This window comes from Cnephaeus nilssonii (genome assembly GCF_951640355.1).
Source record: "Cnephaeus nilssonii genome assembly, chromosome: 17".
Taxonomy (NCBI): domain Eukaryota; kingdom Metazoa; phylum Chordata; class Mammalia; order Chiroptera; family Vespertilionidae; genus Cnephaeus; species Cnephaeus nilssonii.
Window position 1 is genome coordinate 34,902,682 of NC_137088.1, and position 21,563 is coordinate 34,924,244.

At 38.2% G+C, this 21,563-nt stretch overlaps 1 protein-coding gene across 4 annotated transcripts in view; it reads right to left on the reverse strand.

Annotated features, from left to right (window-relative positions):
- PPARG (peroxisome proliferator activated receptor gamma) overlaps positions 1-21,563 on the reverse strand; it is a 142,266-nt gene that overhangs the window by 31,242 nt on the left and 89,461 nt on the right. For all 4 annotated transcript variants that reach the window (XM_079794990.1, XM_079794992.1, XM_079794993.1 and 1 more), the window contains exons 3-5: positions 16,724-16,951; positions 15,128-15,297; positions 10,390-10,528 (exon numbers count right to left, since the gene is read on the reverse strand). In XM_079794990.1, the coding sequence (XP_079651116.1) occupies positions 10,390-10,528; positions 15,128-15,297; positions 16,724-16,943 (529 nt within the window). In that variant the 5' untranslated portion in view covers positions 16,944-16,951. The remainder of the gene's footprint in view (positions 1-10,389; positions 10,529-15,127; positions 15,298-16,723; positions 16,952-21,563) is intronic.

Below are 21,563 nucleotides of genomic sequence, written 5' to 3' on the forward strand. Positions count from 1 at the left end.
TCAATAGCTGTGAATACAGGAATGAATAAGTGGTGGTACCTTGCTCTATGTTATTATGCTAAAGGGAGCATTTCTACCATAGACATAGAAGCACATGAACACATTTCCATCTGGGTACTTAGTGAATTTTATTTTGGATTTGCTAGAGAAGAGACTGCTTTGTACCCTTGAGCCTCAAATTCATAAGTTCATTTCAGTTGACCCTAACTAAGTTTTATAACCAACTAATACAACTATTGTGTTGTAGGGGGCCTCCTTAGGGACCTCTGAGTTAGAAGGGAAGATAATCTTACTTCTCAGTTTGGAGCCCTTTAAATTAAATTAGCCTGTATCCATTTGATAATATACTCTCTGCACACAACCCCTTCAAATTGCCATATTTTCTGGTAAAAAATCTTGTCTCTCTACTCCCTTTCCCCTGTTCTCTTTCTTTTTAGTTCCACAGGGATGGGCAATGAACGGTTGCTCATTCTTATCTCAGTCTCCACAACCCTCTGGCCTGATCTTTAGGTCTCTCAGGATATAACCTCATCATTTATTGTATTCTCTTGAATATCATTGATCAAAATAATTATCTGTAATGTTTTCTTTTCTCCCCTGCTATATAATCTCCACAAAGGCAGGAATGTTGCTCATTATTTTATCCTCAGCACTTAATATAATGTCTGGCACTTGTTAAGTCCTTATCTATCTATCATCATCTATCTATCTATCTATCTATCTATCTATCTATCTATCTATCTATCTATCTAAAAGCCTAATATACTAAGTGTCCCTCTGACCATTCGATCATTTGACCAGTCGCTATGATGCGCACTGACCACCAGGGGGCAGATGCTCCGATGGGTAGGTTAGCTTGCTGCTGGGGTCCAGCTGATCAGGACTGGGGAGATGGGCCAGATAAGCCCTGGAGCCCTCCCGCAGTCCCTCCCCGGCCTGGATCGTGCACTGTTGGGGTCTTTCGGCCTGGCCTGTGCCCTCTCGCAATCCGGGACCCCTCAGGGGATGTTGGAGAGCTGGTTTCGGCCCAATCCCTGCAGGCCAGGCTGAGGGACCCCACTGGTGCACAAATCTGTGTACCAGCCTCTAGTATAATATATTTTGAAATAAGATGGAATAAAACCCCCACAAAAAAATGAAATTCCTTCAACATCCTTTTCTGTGGAATCAGTCCAATAATTTGCTTCCTTGTACTATTTATTCCTTGTTCATCAGTAGCTCTTGGTTAATAGTGGGAGGCAGAGCATATTAGAATCAATCACTTGTTAACTTCTAAAATTATGTATCTTCCATAGGAAATTTTAATATGCTATCCCTACACTCAATGAGAAGTGTATCAAAAACTTGGGATTTGGGCCCTAGCTGGTTTGGCTCAGTGGATAGAGCGTCGGCCTGTGGACTGAAGGGTCCTGGGTTCGATTCTGGTCAAAGGCACGCACCTCAGTTGCAGGCTCCTCCCAGGCCTGGGCCCTGGTCAAGGGCATGCAGGAGGCAACCAAATTGATGTGTTTCTCTCACATCTATATTTCTGTCTTTCCCTCTCTCTTCCACTCTCTCTAAAAATCAATGGAAAAATATCCTTGAGTGAGGATTAAAAAAAACAAAAACAAAAATAAAAAAATCTTTGGATTTGGAACAGTTGAGAAAAAGCTTTCTAAATGATAGGCTCCTGTTGTTTGCATATGTATCAAACTACTACTATCTACACTAATAAAAGAGAAATATGCAAATTTACTGTACCTCCATGATGCCCACCAGCCAATCAGGAGTGAGCATGCAAATTAACCCAACAAAGATGGCGGGTTTATTTGCATATGCAGGTGCAGAGTGAAGACTGAAGGCTGAAGACTGAAGAGGCTTGGCTTCTCCACTGTGGTTGGAGTGGAGAAGCCAAGCCTTGTTGCGGCCGGAGCGAAGGCTTAGGTCCCGGGTGCCAGAGGAAAACCGGTGCTGGCAGCCAGGGGAAGGAAGGCCTATTGCACGAACCTTCGTGCAATGGGCCTCTAGTACTACTATATTGGTTTATGTATATTCTACTAGAACATAAACTATATAAGTAGTAGGTTTTCTTATCTTTGCTTCTGGGTGCAATGAAATACACATAGTAGGTATATAATAAAAGCTTGATGACTTGAACTTCAATAAAAGCTTGATGAATTATACTCCAAAATATCAAGTTTGGAAACATAAAATGAGATAGTACGTGCACTGTTGGGAAGTTTGGGAAAGTGATCATGAAAGAAAGCACCCAGTAAGAATTATGGCATATTAAAAGTAGCCGAAACCGGTTTGGCTGCCGAAACCGGTTTGGCTCAGTGGATAGAGTGTCGGCTTGCGGACTCAAGGGTCCCAGGTTCAATCCCGGTCAAGGGCATATACCTTGGTTGCGGGCACATCCCCAGTAGGGGGTGTGCAAGAGGCAGCTGATCGATGTTTCTTTCTCATCGATGTTTCTAACTCTCTATCCCTCTCTCTTCCTCTCTGTAAAAAACCAATAAAATATATTTTAAAAAAAAAGTAGAAGAAATTTTGGTGTAAAACTTGGAGAAAAATCAGTTATGTAACAAAATAGAGGTTATATAGAATCACCAACAATCTTTTATTCTTTAACTTTAGTTATTTAACAGAGCACACAATACTGTCTTTTCATTCAATGAATAAGTATTGAATGTCTAAGCTCTGGTTACATTTTCACAGGTAATAAACTCTCTCTACATGTATATATAAATAAAAGTTTATACACCTAGGAAAGCACTATTTTCCCAGTAGGTAACCCAAAAAGTTAATTTAAAATAAACAAACAGCCAAAGATAGTCACTTATTACATTTGCTAGTCCTGCTTTTCCATAACCTAACAAAATAGACTAAAATAACTTTAAAAAATCATTTTAGAATTAGGAGATATTAAAGAGAAAGCCTCTGCTACAATCTAAATTAAATGTGAATTTTTGCACCTTGATGTTCATTGCAATGTTATTTACAATAGCCAAGATTTGGAAGCAGCCCAAGTACCCATTAGTAGATGGGTAGATAAAAAAAAAAAAACTGTGATACATTTACACAATAGATTACTACTTGGCTGCAAAAATAAGAAGTCTTACCTTTGCAATAGCATGAAGAACCTGGAGAGTGTTATGCTCTCACATAGATGTTTCTCTCTCTCTCTCCCTCCCTCTCTAAGAATCAATAAAAATAATTAAAAAAAAATTAAGGAAAATGCTCCATGAGTCACAGAGTGAGAATTTTTGGCCTCTCTGGAAGGCAATGGAATTAGCACGGCCTTGAGGTAGTCAGGATGTCTACTTCCTAGCTTGAGGAAGTGAAAATCTATCTAAGTGACTTAACTCCTTTGGTCTTCAATTGCTTTATCTATAGAATGAGGGACTTGGAAAAGAAGATCTCTAAAAATTCTTCCTTTTGCTCTAAATTTAGCTATAAAATTCTACAAACATCAATGACATAGGACTGGGGAACATGCTATGGTCTCTCCTTTTTAAAGCTGTATTTGTTTAGTCTTTGAGGCCCTGAAAAAAAGGGCACATTCTGTCTGTTCTATAGACCTAGCATATATCACAAAGAGCAATTTCCAGGATACTGGCATTCAGTGTCATTTTTTGGATAAGTAATTACCTACAGAGAATTCATTATCTTACTTTAAAAAAATTTTTCAATATCGGAACTACTATACACACTGTAGGAAGAATAGGTTTGGTAGAGACTCGTTAACTTCTGGTGAAAGTAAATTAGCATACCTTTATGTAATACATTTTTACTGAACTGAATGGAGCTCACTACTAGCATATGACAGATTCAGCATTGTGTATTTAGCACTGATTAACTGAACACACAAACTCCAAGCACATGGAATATTTAGATATCCTGCTCTTTGAATCTTAGAGACAATGGATGTTTCTTAATGACAATTAATGACGTTTTAAAAACACCTACCTAATTGTAGGAGCAACAATGACAAATGCCACTTAATTACAAAGATAAATTAAAACAGATTTTCAAAGTAAATAAAAAAAGATTGAAGAATGAAATAAGTTTTATTAAAAATATTTTTGTCTTTCAATATCTAAGGGGTGAATTTGCAATGATATCAGGTTTTTGACAATTATTAGTAAGGTTATGTCTCATGGTCAGTTTTCCCACTTTGAACATGTTTATTTTGCAAAAGCCTTATCATGTAAGTAAGACTTACACAACATTATTGCTTTTCATATAGCTATTGCCAAGTAAGTTATGTTTTTCCACCTCTTTTTCTTGAGGGAAAAAAAAACACACAACCAAAAACAAACACCTTGTGCATTTTGAGGTTTTGCAGCATTTGGCAATCTAATAACTATAATTTTCTAGCTACTCTAAAGTAAAACAAGGAGCAGCCTGAACACCAGTATTAAGTTATTTTTATGTGGGGGTAACATTTTTCAAACTATTTGTAGAGAACATTTAAACATTTGCTTAGGTTTCTTTCCAAAGTAGATGATGAACAAAACACTACTGCTTTACCTTCTGATTCAATCTCTGATTCCCTAAGTCTTACTTGACATCATTGAATTCATTCATTGAATACTTGTTTGATGCAAGACACTGTACTTGGCAAACTGGATTGGGGGAGGGGGGTGGCAAGATGATTCTAAATATACACAGATTATTCTTTCCCTCACGTACCCCTTTTTAATAGCTCCTTCCTTTCCGCTGAAGCAGATGTTTAAGGTTCTGATCCTAGTGCATCTCCCCTTTATGCTGTTTTCCCTCCACCACTGAAGTTGTTGAAAGAGCGGTCTTTCCTCTCCATCTGCATTTGTCACTTGCTATTTATTTACTTCCCAACCCACTGCAATCTAGCTTTTGCTTCATTTAAATTGACCAAAACTTTGCTCTTAAAAGTCCCTAATTCTTTTTTCACAGTCAAATCTAGGGGCCTCTTCTAAGTTCTCCTTCTACTTGCTCTCTCTAGCAGCCTCCCAGCTTTTAATACCATTGATATGTTAAAAATTTCTCATGCTGGTTTCTGGTTTTCTGGTTCTCCTCTTTCTGCCTGCTATTTTCCAGACCTCCTTCCTTCATTTATATTCTGTTCTTCCTAGTTTGATCTTCTCTCTAAATGTGCCAATGACTCCTGCCTTCTCTCTTTTTTTAAAAAAATATTTTTTTTTATTGATTTCAGAGAAGGAAGAGGGAGAGAGAAAGAGATAGAAACATCAATGATAAGGAAGAAGTATTGATCGGCTGCCTCCTGCACACCCCACACTGGTGATCATGCACACAACCTGGGCATGTACCCTGACTGGGAATCGAACTGTGACTCCTTGGTTCATGGGTCCACACTCAACCACTGAGCCACGCTGGCTGGGCTCCTGCCTTCTCTTTTCTGAGATTTGGATACTTATTTTTCACTTCCTTCTCGATTCCTTTTTATGTGGATGTTGGATATCCCATAAGCACTTCAACTACAACCTAAAACTGAACTTTTCATTTTCTCCCTCCAAACTGTCTCCTCTTCCTGTTTTTCTTTCTTGGTTAGTTCATTCTATCACCAAACTCGATAACTCGAATAATCTCAACAGCCTCTCTCCCTGCAGACACTTGTATTCATTGGTCATGGCTCTGATATGTCTCTCAATTCCATTTCTTCTTACCCATCCCAATGTCTTAGTTCATAATTTTGCATTGGTGTTCTGATACACTTCTCTGATTTGCTCCCCCTTTCATTTATCCTTTTTACTGCTGTCTATAGTAGTTTGGTTTTTGGTAACATAGATATGATCACTCCATATCATAAGGCACAATATGGTGTCAGAGAAAGTTATAAAATAAGAGAAGAGGAAGAATGGGAAACCAAAAGTCTTATGGAAGAGAAGCCAATTGAACTGGGCCTTGAATGCCAGGTAGAATTTTGACAGGGAACCAAAGGACATAATACACAGAGGCCCACAAGCATTTTCCAGGAACAACAAAGAACACAGTTTGCCTGAAATGTAAGTGGAAAAGAGCAGCAGTAGGATACGGTGGTGGAGGCTATTTAGTGGGTAATTATGAAGGCCATGCACGTTTGAGTAACATAGCTACCCTGTGCATTAGGAATTTTTACTCTGTTATATTTCCCTAAAAGTTAACATTTGGGTAATTTACACCACAAAGAAGACTAAAGAAAAGAAAGAGCAACATGTTGAAGTTTAAATTCATTTGCCGTTGAGATTTTCTTTTTTTTTTTTTTGCAATATACTCTAGAGCTTCTGTTTACAAGGAATGAGGGAACTATCTTAAAAATGCTGAGTGCCACAAATATCTGCAAAACCACTTTTCTGAATTTTTATGAAGCCACTGAGAAATTATTTTTAAGTTGTCAGCTTTTTGTTTTTAAATAAAAGAAAAACCCCTTTATTTACATAATAGGACATCCTAATCAGCAAAGCTAAGGTTTCACTAATTTTTATATATACAAAAAGCATAATTTTTAGTCAAATCTCAATGGTATAATACAGGTAAAACCTAGAAGAATGACTCAAGTAACATAAAGTCAGTTCTTTTCTACATTAGATTATTTTTTAAATGCAGAGCCAACACTTATCATTTTATTATTTACTTCATACATGAAAAGCAGCTCTGAATAATGCAAAGATTTTGACAGCAGAACTTGAAACAAACATTATACTTTGAAAATTTATAAAAATGTGTGAGTGCCCATTGACTGAAGAAGGAACATTAATCTATGAGAGTATTTTTATCAAGATTCTGTAGATACCAGCTTCACTTACTAAAAATATAAAACAAATAGTAGCTGATACAACAACCCCTTAGTAAGTTAATTCTGGGCAGCCCAGGAAGTTGCCTCTTTATTTCTGCTTTACTTGCATTTGGAGCCTTCCTCTAAAGGTGTCTGGACAGGGTATTGAACTGATTATGCTTGAGACAATTCAGGAAAACTTTGGAGCAATCAGCCCATGGTCTAAAACTTATGGATTATTAAATGACCAAAATCATGGCATCGTGTGTTTATTTTGGTAATTACAGAAAAACAAAAAATTTGTTCCCAAAGCACCTCAGCCTACCTAACAACTGGGTGCTTTTTCCATCCAGTGCTGAAAATGGGTATTTGAGAAACAACTAGATTTCCAGTTAGAAGAATACTGAAATCATACCCTTCTACAATCAAAATACAGGTTCTATCTTCAGGTGAAACCATATACTATTATCCAACCATACCATTCATACGTTCTTTAGTCTGACTGCTTTGAATTTGTACTCTGGGGCTACATCATTATGCAATCATCAAATGTATTGCCCTAAGTTACTGAGCAATTGATTGGAACATACAGAAGACCTGATTCAGGAATATGAATTATATTTTTATGGTACCAAAGCATATAAATGAAAACTTTTAAACTCAGGCAATTGACAGTTACCAGTTGCCTAAATATTTAGGAAGACTGTGACATTGTCAATAAGATACAGAATAGCTTAATTGAAAAGTGAAAAATTCAGTGAGGCAGGTTGCTTGACTTACATAGTATCATAGAATTTTAAAGTGGAAGGAACTTAGCAATCACTGATTTCAGTGATTTTCGAACAACACTCCCCAGGGTTCTTAGGTCCTTGAAGGTTACTTCAGAAGCCTCCTTCAAAGCTGGGGGTGGGTAGCTAACGTGGAAGCTAAATGCATAGAACAGACTAAACAGAGACCAAAGAGCAAAAATAAAAGTAATACAGAATGGAGCAAATTTACTTTGGGGGATGTTCATCTCTTCTTTTACATTCTGAAAACAGCAAGGTGCTGATTTTGGTATAACACAAGGAGCCTCTTTTGATAAGTTGGTGGATTATTACACTGAGGTTCATTCACATAAAACAATAACAAAAAGGAATTTTATATGAATGGAAACCTCATTACTATTGGCCTCATATTGGCCAAAGCAATAAATTTAAATAGTTACTAAGATTTCCTAGAAAACTTTGTATTTGAAAATGTTTACTTCATCAGGAAAACAGGCAAAACTAATAAAAATCTAGTTGTTGAGTTTCCCTTCTTGTGTTAGATCAGTGGTTCTCAACCTTTCTAATGCCGCGACCCTTTAATACAGTTCCTCATGTTGTGGTGACCCCCAACCATAAAATTATTTTCGTTGCTACTTCATAACTAATTTTGCTACTGTTATGACTCGTAATGTAAATATCTGTGTTTTCCGATGGTCTTAGGTGACCCTGCTAGCGGTTCTCAACCTAACTCAACAGTTAGATCAAATGGTTGTTTTCTTCTCTGTGCAGCAAACACATTACCATAAAAACCTCTGGGAAGGGGTTTTCTAAGTCATGTTTGCAATCCTGTAAGTGCTGAACTGCATAAGCCTTTGATGCCATGATATTTAATTCCTTTTTGTTTTAATAGTCACATGATGTCCAAAGATAACCTTATTCAGTTCATGATAGTTTTTTCTTCGACTTTTCTGGGAAGAGAAAAATTATACCCTCAATAATACATAGGTTGGGCTTTAAATATTATTGGCCCCATAAACAATAAGAAATGGGAGATATATTTTACATGAATATGTACAAGTAATAGGAAGTATATTTTATATCAATGTGTAAAATGACAATTTTTTAAAGGACAAAAAAAGAAATACAATTAAAAGCAGAACTGGCATGTTTTCCTAGGCAGTTTTATAGATAATGATCTCAAATCAGAGATTTTTTCCCCATAAAGATAAATTAAGTTTATTGCAACTTGATTGCATCACCTAAAGTCCAACCCATGACTTGAAAACATGCCCTTATGTTTTATAAAGTCTGAAATATAAAAGGAAATTGATGGAATTAAAACAGCAAATTATTTGGCAATCAATGACTGCAGTTGTATATTGCTCTACAGCAGATGTGATTAACTGTTGAGGAAAGTTAGACCAAATTTTCTTCCTGTCTACTATAGCTAATAGATCTATTCAGAATACGTTCTTTAAAAAAAATGTTTTTATTGATTTTAGAGAGGAAAGGAGAGGGAGATAGAAACATCAGTGATGGGAGAGAATCATTGATCGGCTGCCTCCTGCATGCCCCCACTGGGAATCGAGCCCACAACCCCGGCATGTGCCCTTACTAGGAATCAAACCGCGACTTCCTGGTTCATGGGTCAACGCTCAGCCACTGAGCGACACTGGCCAGGTATAACACAGTCTTGCCTTGTAAACTATTTTTAAAGGGTAAAGTATCAACCAATTAATGAGTCCAATATATCTTGATGATTTCCACTGTGAAAACCAAACATCAGCATGATGGAGCAAAAATTTAATTTTCACAGATGCTTTGGAGTTCTTACAGATGAAGACTGACTTAAAGATTATCCTTTTACCAGATCAGTTTTGATATCAGATAAAGGCAAAAGAAAGAAAAAACAGGATATCCAACGAAATGAGACTTTGGATTTAATTTTGATCACTTTGACATTTTACATTTCTTGAGCTCATAATGAGTTTTTAAAAAACTAATACTTGAAAAATATAGTAACATTATTATGTCAAAATTTGTTTTGTGAGCTAGTTAACCAGTCAAAGCTAAATAGAAATCAAGAACTATTTCTTCAAACAGGCCTATCTTCCATGATTTTACTGAGTTAGTTCTAAAGTTCATGAAAACAATGTCTTTTCAGGTCTTCTACATTCTTCCCCCTAGGTAGACACTCTAATCATAAGCTTGGTTTTTGATATGAGTTTAAAAAGTAGAAAGTGTTATTCTCTTAGGTTTCTATGGACACTGAAGTTTTGTGGAACTTTAAAATATTTCTTTATCCACAAGTTTGTATGCTGCTCAAAGTCAAAGCTACTGCTATACCTACACTCATCTTTGCATAGTGAAGAGGAAAAAAAAACCACATCTAAATTCTGAGAAGCTACCTAAAGTTCCATATTCAAAATTTTCTTACATTAAAATTAGAAAGAAACTACTGATACACAAAAGTAAAGTACAATTGTTTTTAATACTATTAAAACAACATAAAAAATCAGTTATCCTTACATTTGTTTTAAAATACTAGTCATTTCCATCACCTCCCCAGATTTTCAAGTCTTTTCTCTCATCATGGCAGATGCCCAACCAGAGAGGATTCCGTACTAACAACTTAAAAACTCACACCCAGTATGCAATATTCTGAAATCTGGCATTCTGTGGAAAAACTGCACAATTTCATCAACGGCCTTCATATCTACTGATCTGGCAGCCATCTGTACATATAAAATGACTGTTGGCCCTAACGCTGTAACAACCAAAGACCGGCGTGGGTGGGCGGGGCTGCAAGCACAGTGAGGCCTCGTGGGTGGGCAGTGCCGCACAATTTCATGTGCTGGGCTTCTAGTAAGAGAATAATGAAGTATGTGGTGCTAAGTGTTCACTTACCATTATGAGACATCCCCACAGCAAGGCATTTCTGAAAGCGACAATACTGACATTTATTTCTACTTTTTTTGTGGATCCGACAGTTAAGATCACACCTATCATAAATAAGCTTCAATCTGATTGTTCTCCGGAAGAAACCCTGCAAAAAGATAATGAAGAAAAAAAAAAGAAGCAAATTCTAAGTCTTTGTGATACATTGAAGCAACAACATATGGCTAAAGGAACACTGGCCTGGGTATTTCACACAGTTCTGGCCCTGGTGACTTTAGGCAACTGAATTTTCTTTCCTATAAAATAAAGAACCAGAGCATTTCCAGTGTCTTGTTTTAGCTCTTAGAAGATGACCACATCCAACTAATGTCATTCAATGTATTTTGGCTCTACATTTGGACTTCAGCATGCTCTACAAAGTGCTCTGGATTTAATGTAATGCAAATAAAACACCATGTAATCAGTTCAGTCTCTCTGCAAACCATTCCAACAGCATGCCAAGCCCTTATAATTGTGCTAAGCAGTTTGGCAAAGTTACAATCATTTCATCCTAATACATTATCAGGGCCAATAAAAATCCACATGTGAATAATTTTTTGGAATTCTCTATGTTGCATAATTTCCTGCAGAATTGGTTTCATTTATTTATGCAGTTGAAAATGTGTGTGTTCCATAATCATTGTAGCCTGAAAACAAAAAGAGATAATGGAAAATAACATGAGAAATCCTATCTAATAAAAGGGTAATATGCAAATTAACTGTCACTCTATCACAAAGATGGTGGCGCCCATAGCCACAAGATGGCGGCGCCCAGTTCTCTCAGCTCCGCTGCAGTCCCCCAGTCCCGGGGGGGGGGGGGGGGGCGGCCAGCCACTGAGAGTGGGCAGCATGAGCGGCCTGGTGGAATGCTTGCTTCGTCGCTGCGGCGATGGGGCAAGCGATCCACCCCAGCCATGGAGGGCCTCTGGGCAGCGGGCACGGAGCGGCCGGGGTGACGGGGGAAGACTTTCCTCGTTGCCCCAGCGACAAGGCAAGTGTTCCTTGCCCAGCCGTGGATGGGCCTCTGGCCAGGCCGGGGCACGGAATGCTTGCGTTGTTGCCCCGGCGATGAGGCAAGCATTCTGCACCCGGCCGTGGATGGGCCTCTGGGCCGCAGAGAGCCTCTGGGCAGCAGGTGCAGAGCGGCCAGGCCCCGCAGAGAGCTACTGGGGCATGGATTCATGTGCAGGGCTACTAGTAATATATAAATCCTCAGAAAATTGACTGCTATCTTAAAAAAGCAAATATGTCAATTTGAGACTAACTGCATGCTGCAGTATTTATATTTTTTGGAAAAACTTGAAAAAAAATCTAATCAGAAATGTTTTCTAACTCCACTTTTTTTTTGTTCAGAGTATTCCTATTCATTTCTATTGTGCTCATTTTCATGAAACTCAGTTTTTAATTCTTCCAAATTTATCTGGTCCTGTTTGATACAAAAAGCACTGAATGAGTATGATTCTGTCATTGATGTGCATTTTTATTTTCTCCACATTTCTATCTTGAACTCTAGACAACTCTGCTTACTTGGCATCTTCACTTGGAAATCTAATAGCCATCTCAAACCCAGCATATCCAACACTAAAGTCCTGATCTTACCCCTACAGACTTACTTCACCACAGCTTTTCTATTTCAGTTGATACAACTCCTTCCTCTTACTTTTTCAAGCCAAAATCCTGAAGTCACTTTCTACTTCTTTCTCTCATGTGGAAAGCTCTTTCTCTAAATATTCATTTGCCTATTTCCCTCATTGCCTTCAAGTTTTGCTAACACCTCAACTTCTCAATGAGGCTTATCCACCTTATTTATTTATTTGCTTGATACCTAAGTATTTTTATTTTTAGTTTTTTTTTCTTTATTGATTAAAGTATTACATATGTGTCCTTAGCCCCCTATTGTCCCCCCACCCCCCCACTCATTCCCTCACCCACCTGGTGTCTGTGTCCATTGGTTAGGCTTATATGCATGCATACAAGTCCTTTGGTTGAATAAGCCAGTCAGATTAAGATAAATATCACATGATCTCAATCATTTATGGAATATAATGAACAACATAAACTGATAAACAAAAACAGATCCAGAGACAGAGAAGCATCGATCAGACTGTCAAACCTCAGAGGGAAGGTAGGGGAGGGTGGAGGTAAGGGGGAGAGATCCACCTATTTAATACTGTGGCTTGCCCCTGCCCCATTTTCCTCTGGAACCATTGATCTCCTTTACTTTGCTCTAGTTTTTCTTCCCTCCCCGCCATAGACTTATGACTTTCTAGCATACTATACAATTTACTTATTATATTTATGTTTATTTCCTGCTCCTCCTCCACTGCCCAACTAAAACTGAGAGCTCTATGGGGACAAGGATGGTATCTTATGCCACTGGATGAAGCAGGCTTCTACCAAATTTCTTCATATTACTGATAAAGAAACTCTTCAAAAATATTCTTATTTATTATTTCAGATGTGCAATTTCAACAATTTACTCTCATGATTATTATGAAGTCTGTGAACTGGTGAGCTGGAGATGTATTAGTCACGATTTCAGAAAATAGTTTTGTGTATTTATTATTCTAAAGAATATATATATATATGTATATACATATATATATGTATATACATATATATATATACATATATATATATATATATATATATATATATATATACAGTATGTATATATATATACATACTAGAGGCCCGATGCACGAAGATTCATGAAAGAATGGGCTTTCCTTCCCCTGGCTGCTGGCACTGTCTTTGCTCCGGCAGGAGACGCCTTTTTTCTCTGGCCGGGAGCCGCCTTTCCACCTTCACACGCTGCCCAGAGGCCCAGAGTGGCTGGGGCGGTGCGGAATGCCTGCATCGTCGCCATGGCAACGACACAAGTGTCCCACCCCACCCCCGGCCACTCGGCACCTGTGTATGCAAATTAACCCGCCATATTTGTTGGGTTAATTTGCATACTCACTCCTGATTGGCTGGTGGGCATCATGAAGGTATGGCCAATTTACATCTTACTCTTTTTTTTTTTTAAATGTGCAGATATCTTTTATTTTTATTTTTTTTCACTTTTTTTTATTTAGGTATTATATGTGTACATATCTTACCATTGTCCCCCCCACCCCCACACCCGTGTAGATTTGTTGTTAATCCTCACCTGAGGATATTTTTTCCACTGATTTTTAGAGAGGGTGAAAGGGAGGGGGAGAGACAGATAGAAACATTGATGTGAGAGAGATACATGAATTAGTTATCTCCCGCATGCACCCCAACTGGGGCCGAGGATCAAGCCTGCAACTGAGGTACGTGTCCTTGATGAGAGTTGAACCAGAGCCCCTTCAGTCTATGGGCTGACACTCTAACCACTGAACAAAACTGGCTAGGGCTGAATAAAAAAGCCCAACCCTGGATTAAATCTGACTCATATAATATAAGCAGTATTTATTTTATAAGATAAGTATTTTATAATATAATGTTTAGAAAATATACAAAATATGAAATATTTAAAATTTTATATTTATAAAAAATTTATAAAAGCTAAACATTTACTTTATAAGGTAAATATGAACAATTTATTCTGAACCCTGGAGTATATAATAAAAACTATTCTAACAGGAAAAAAAGAAAAGAAAAAAAGAAAAGAAAAACAAAAACAAGAAAAAAAACAAAACGATTCTAGCCCAGCTGGGGTAGCTCAGTGGTTGACCATCGACCTATGAACCAGGAGGTCATGGTTTGATTCCCAGTCAGAGAACTTGCCCGGGTTGGGGGCTCGATTCCCAGTAGGGGGCATGCAGGAGGCAGCTGATCAATGATTCTCATCATTGATGTTTCTAACTCTCTCTCCCTCTCCCTTCCTCAATGAAATCAATAAAAAATATATTTAAAAAATAAAAACTATTCTATTACTATTTTAGTCACTTAGTATATTAAAATTAATTATTTTAAAAGACTACATGTGAAAATATGAGTTGGTTAACGTTTTTTTAATGCTTGCGCATAATATTACTAAATGTTTGAACTTTCCAAAATTCCCCTTTTCACAAAGAAAAAAGGTGAAGAGAAATAGTATCTCCTTCCCAAAATAGTTATATTTCTTTATCAGCCCATATTTATACATGACTCAATTGATGCTGAGTAGGAAAACACAGAGCACTGGTTTAGGAGTCCTAACTCTGCCATTTACTAATGGATGACCATGGGAAAGTTTCACTAATTCATAATTTCTACATCTGTTAGTGGCCATATATAAGCTCAACCTTATAGGACTGTTCTAAGACTCAAATAAAGATTATCTGTCTACCTATCTATTTATCTATTAGATCTGCCAAGCCTTACATATATAAAATATTACATGGTACAGTGAAAAAACAACACTGGAAAAATCAGAAATCTGGGTTTTGGGCCAGTTCATCAGTATCTTGCCTTGATCCCTTGATCAAGTCACTTAAAAAAAAAATCTGCAAGATATGAGGATTAAATTAGATCAGTGCCTTCTAGAACCAATCTGGAGGAAGAAAAGTGAGGCAAAGTAACTCTGCTTTTATTAATTTTCTTAGGTTTTCAAATACTATATTATTTGAGTAGTGGGTTTTAAAAAAAAAGTTTGACAATTTTATCTCAATTCCTTGTCATGTGTTTGCAAAAGGAAATGAAACAATAGGTACATTTTCAACAAATTCTTTGAAGAAAGAAGAAAATTACTTTTTACCTTGCATCCTTCACAAGCATGAACTCCGTAGTGAAACCCGGAAGCTTTATCTCCACAGACACGGCATTCAATTGCCATGAGGGAGTTGGAAGGCTCTTCATGAGGCTTATTGTATAGTTGAGCCTTTTCAGAATAATAAGGTGGGGATGCAGGCTCCACTTTGATTGCATCTGTGTATAGAAAAATGTGAGCAGATCATTATTACATGAAAAACAATACTAAAAAGGCAATAGGGCAAGTCACTACAGTATACCTTAATGCCGTATTTTTATTATTTAAGTGTAGAACCACTATGGAGCATGAAAAGACATAGGAGAAGTAGGCTTGGTAAGCATGGGCAAGTCACAGCATCTTTGAGCTTCACCTGTATAAATAAAGTTGGGAAGGGAATTAAGCCTGTGGTTCTATGACCCTCCAACACCCCATATACTAGTATAGTATTTGAGACAATCAAGGTTATTTTTCTACGTAATATGCTGTACTTGACATTTTCACAATATTAAACTGTGTATTTTAATTTAAATGCTGCATTTTAGAAATATTTTTAAACCACTCTTGCAAAAGACACACAGAAGGAACATAAAAAATAAGAGACTAGGTTACCATCAGTGTTGAGTCAGAAAAGGTGGCTTATAAAATGATCTTTGATAGAGAGTGAAACAACCTGTGGAAATTAAGCACTACTTTTCCATTGGTTAAGATTAGGGCCATTAAATTTCCGTATTAGGCTCTAACTGAAAACCACACATATTAATATAACCAAGTATATGATTTATCTTAAAAAAACACACTAGAAATACAGGAAGTTCTTACTGTCAAGTAATGGTTACCAATTACATAGTGGTGGCTTTGGAAAACCAGCATATCAGTAAACAAAGAGATAAAAATCAAGGAAATAGCATCATAGAAATTTGTTTCATCTTGAAAAGTGCAGTTTTAGTTTTTCTTGAGTCTGATGTTTCGATGTGAGTTGAGTTAATGGTATGAAGATTTATCAATAGACCAACTTGTAAAAATTTAAATTTGTGTTATTTATAAAATAACCTTAATTGTCTCAAATACTATATGTTGTCTGTTAGAGCTTTAGTATTATGGGTGTTGGAAGGTCACAGAACCACAGGTTTAATTCCCTTACCAGTTTAGGTTTCAGTGTAAGCTTCTCAAATGGCAGAATTAGAAAAAATTGGATTATAATTTAGTAATTTGATGATAATAAGATAGCAAGCTGTTACTTACTAACCTATAGTTAGTAAGTAACTTTTGAATTCAAAAGAATTCAAAGCTTGGGTGATGGACTCTTAGCCTGATATATACCTGGCAATATAATCATACTGGATAATGCTTTTAAGAAGAACCAAGAAAAGAAAAAAGAAGAGAGAAAGAAGAGGGGACAAAAGGAAAGAATGTTCTGGGGGATTAACACACTGACTTCCTTTCTGGTATATAATAAATACCTAATATTTCATGGATATGTGGATGAATAAATTAAAGGTAAATGTCTTCTCTATAGAGTTTTAGTCTCTGGAGCACTTACTCCAGTGTTATTGAGTCCAATGCTAGTCTTAGTAATCTGAAAAGTGAAAATAAACATCATACTTTGGTAATCTTGGAGCTTCAGGTCATACTTATAATCAGCAACCATTGGGTCAGCTCTTGCGAATGGAATGTCTTCATAGTGTGGAGTGGAAATACTGGAGAAATCAACAGTGGTGAAGGGTTTGATGTCAAAGGCGTGGGAGTGGTCATCCATTACGGAAAGATCCACGGAGCTGATTCCAAAGTTGGTGGGCCAAAATGGCATCTCTGTGTCAACCATGGTAATTTCTGAAATGGAAAAAAGCATAGCTATGAAGTTGGTCCTGGAGAACAGAGCAATCCTCTAAAGATATGTAGAAAGGGAACTGAAAGAATGTTTGGTAATGTGATTTCATCTGGAGAAGAGAACATAACCCACCTTCTTAGTGCTGCCCAATTTGTTTTACTAAAGAAAGTCATCGCTTAGCTGGATATCACAGTAGAGAACCCTGTAACAGTATCAACATGTATAGTGTACTCCATGAAAATGTCCTGCAGTCAGCCCTGCCCTCATTATCTTCTATAGAAGGTCATCAATCAAGTCTGTTAATTTTTAAAGAGCATAGAGTTCTGGGACAATTTTACTTTCTTGAAATTAGAGATCCTAAATAGTTTTCTCTTTAGGATGAAAATTTTGCTTTTCTATTAATGTTTATAATGTTTTTATGCGACAGAAAGTTGGTATATTAAATTTAGATAAGAATTTATTCTTGCCCAGCCTGCGTGGCTCAGTGGTTGAGTGTTGACCTATGAACCAGGAGGTCGCGGTTCGATTCCCAGTCAGGGCACATGTCTGGATTGCAGGCTTGACTCCCAGTGTGGGGTGTGTAGGAGGCATCAATTCTCTCTCATCATTGATGTTTCTCTTTCTCTCTCCCTCTCCCTTCCTCTCTGAAATCAATAAAAATATATATACATAAAGACTTTATTCTTTAACTGTATTATAACGCAATTTTATTCTTAAAGTAATGCCAAAATGAATCTTAAAAAAAAAGAGAAGATCCCTTCTGTGCTATGAAAACACTCAAATATTTATGTTTTCTGTGTATACAGTTTTCCTTAAAGAGGAGAAAGCATTCCCCATATTGAGAACAGAGAGGTTAGAGATATGTGAAACGTATTTGAATATCAATGAGGGAATGTTAAAATGAGAATCTGGCCCAGAATTCATTTTAAACCACCTCCAAGACAAAACAAAAATGAAAACAAGGAAACATAAAACACACACACACACACACACACACACACACACACACACACACACACACAAAGATAAAAATACTGATATGGATGTTGGAGGGTCACAGAACCACAGAATAACTTGTTTCATGAATTGCCTGCTTCATATGCCACATGCATTTTTCTAAATATGTTTTGTGGTCACAGTAAGTGAAATAAAACCCTCAGAGATTTTGGTTCTAAGTATTTAATGTGGACTTGTGAGATTGAAGTGGGTAAACTTTAAACCTTTATGCAATGGGAACCTGTCTGACTTGGTTTACCTGAAACCAGTTCACTATTGAAGTGGTGCCAAAAAGCAGTCACAAGTATTTTATTTATTTGTTTATTTATTTATTTGTTTGTTTATTTTTTGTTAATCCTCACCTAAGGTGAGGATATTTTTTCATTAATTTTTTTAGAGAGAGTAGAAGAGAGGGGAGAGACACACAGAGAGAAACACTGATGTGTGAGAAAGATTCATCGATTGGTTGCCTCCCACATGCTGCCTTGGGGCCAGAGATCACGAGAATTGTGCCTGAAGGATCTGCCTGCAAACGAAATACATGCCCTTGACTGGAATTCAACCTGGGACCCTTCAGTCCTTGGGCTGATACGCTATCCACTGAGGCAAGGGCAGTCACAAGTATTTTAAATGTTAACTCCTTGGTCAAAAATACCAGTAGAGAGGTGTGGGAATTTGAAATTGCTGTTAGAGGCAAAGAAATGAATTGCCCCCAAATTCTAGGGCACCTGAAATCACATGCTTACCTGTCTTATTTGCAATTATATCCCTATCTCCTAGCAAAGAGCTTGCTTGGCTTATGGTAGGTGCTCCTTAAACATTTATTTATTAAATACCAAATGAATCGATGGAATTTTAGCATAAAATTAGCATAAAAAGGGGAAAGCAAACTAATATTTGAGTACCTCGCACATAAAAGACGCATTCTACCTTTGACTTCATGTAACCCACGATAATATCTCCACTTTAGAGATAGGTAGGCTAGGACTACAGGAGTACAGTGACTTGTCCAGTGTCCAACAGCTAGTAAGTAGAGAATTCAAACTCGAGACTGATCTAGAAACTCTGTTCTGTATATATTCTCTCACTGATGAAAATAGTTTATGCAGGAAGGGCTGTTCTCCTAAGGGTATCTGGGAATGGGTGTCTTGTATTTTCCCAGCAAGCAGAGAGCTAAGGAATTCACTCTCAAAGGCTGATTTTTGCATGAGGTTAAAGATTCCAGTTGTGGTCTTCATAAGAAAAACAAAGTGCCTTGAAAACACAAACGAGGAGCCTAGTCCTATGAATGTGCTTCAGTGGTTCCACGAGGACTCATTAGGCACAGTTTGGGTTCACATGTCTGAATATCTACATAAATAAGCACCCAAACAACCTTAAGTTATCTGTGTTACAGTGTAAACACTACACAACAAAAAGAGGAATGTGCACTGGTGATAGCATGAAGGTCATAGTGGGTCTCAATGACATCTAGTAAAAAGTTTATGCTCTCAATGACAGGGGCACCCATCAAACTGAATTCTTTGTCTCAAAATATATCTAGTCCTGCCCAGTGTGGCTCAGTTAGTTGAGTGTTGTCCCATGCATAGAAAGGTTGCTGGTTCGATTCCCGGTCAGGGCACATACCCAGGTTGCAGGTTTGATCCCCAGTCAGGTTGCATATGGGAGGCAACTGAACCATGTTTCTCTCTCACTTCAATGTTTCTCTCTCTCTAAAATTAAAAAAAAAAAAAAAAAAAAAAAGCCCAGCGGGTGTTGCTCGGTGGTTTAGCATTTACCTATGACTCAGGAGATCAGGGTTCAATTCCTGGTCAGGGCACATGCCTGGCTTTCGGGCTTGATCCCCAATGTGGGACAAGCAGGAGGCAGCCAATCAATGATTTTTTCAATTGATGTTCCTATCTCTCTTTCACTCTTCCTCTCTCTGAAATAAATAAAATACATCTAAACCTACCTAACCCAAGTCATTCCATTTACTTTGCCCATCTCCTCAGCAGGCTTATTTCACATTTTTCTTAGTATAAATTACTTTCATGTCAAAATATACCTCTCTTGTTTCAACTGCACTACCCATAAAAGTTGGTTTATCAACTACTTCTCATTAAAATAAAGGTTCACTGAGTGAGTTAAAGGTACTGTATACGCCTCTGTATGAACACTGGGAAATGAAAGTAAAGATGCAAAAATATGTGTTGCAAGAAAAATTGGTTGCTCATCATTTTACTGGTTTAGTTTCACTTTTTTTTTTTTAAATCCTCCCCCGAGGATATGTTTATTGATTTGAGAGAGAGAGAGAGAGAGATATTGATGTGAAAGAGAAACATCAATCCACTGCCTCCCATACGCGCCACAACCTAGGGATGTGCCCAGGCAGGAAACTGAACCTGCAACCATTTTTGGTGCACAGGACAATGCTCCAACCAGCTGAGCTACCAAGCCAGGGCTTTTTCGCTTTTGGTGTGGCTTTAGTGACTCCCTGTCATCCAAAGCCAAGCTTCTCAATACAGGAATTATATCCTTACTAGAGGCTCAGTGTATGATTGAATCATGCACGTGTAGGGTCCCCTACACGCTTTCGCTTTTCGTGGTGGAGCTGGGTGCCTGTCCGCTGGTGCACCAGGCCTTTCAGAAGCCTCCGGCTTGGCAGAGGCTTCTGAAAGGCCTGGTGCTGGAGTAGACAGGCACCCAGCTCCCATGCTTTTGATGGTCCGCGGCCGCTGAGGGGGGCTACCCTGCTGTTGAGAGGCGCAGGAGGCGGGACTCCCGCCCCCTGCGCCTCTCAACGGCCGCTGAGGGGGGCTGCCGCGGACACCTGGCTACCCTGCCGTTGAGAGGCACAGCTGGGTGTCCGCGGCAGGCCCCCTCAGCGGCCGCAGATCTGGCCGTTGAGAGGCACAGGGGGTGGGAGTCCTGCCCCCTGCACCTCTCAACAGCAGGGTAGCCCCCCTCAGTGGCAGCGGATCCGTGCCTCTCAATGGCCGGATAGGCCACCCCGAGTCCCGCCCCCCAGCCTCCCGCCGCCCAATCGTGAGCGTAGCGGAGTGATGGTAATTTGCATGTTACTCTATTATTAGATAGGATGGGTCATGGATCTTAATTAAAAGTTTTGGGAAAATTTTAATCTTAAAATACCCATTTATGCATACATGAATAGAATAAAAATTCATGTTATTTTAAAGATATAATATGAAACTCCTAAAAAATTGTACTTGTATATTTCATGAACACGCGATTTTAAAAATACATATTTTTATTGATTTCAGAGAGGAAGGAGAGGAAGAGAGAGATAGCAACATCAATGATGAGAAAGAATCACTGATTGGCTGCCTCCTGCATGCCACCCCTCCCCCACTGGGATCAAGCCCACAACCCGGACATATGCCTTTGACTGGAATCGAACCGAGGACCTTTCAGTTCGCAGGCTGATGCTCTATCCACTGAGCAACACCAGCCAGGGCTTTAAAAAATAACAGACTTTTCCTGGCTGGTGTGGCTCAGTTGGTAGGAGCGTTGTTCCCATAAATGGAATGGTCGTGGGTCCGATTCCCAGTCAGGGCACATAACTAGGTTGCTGGTTTGATCCTTAGCCTCAGTTGGGGCACATGCCAGAGGTTTTGG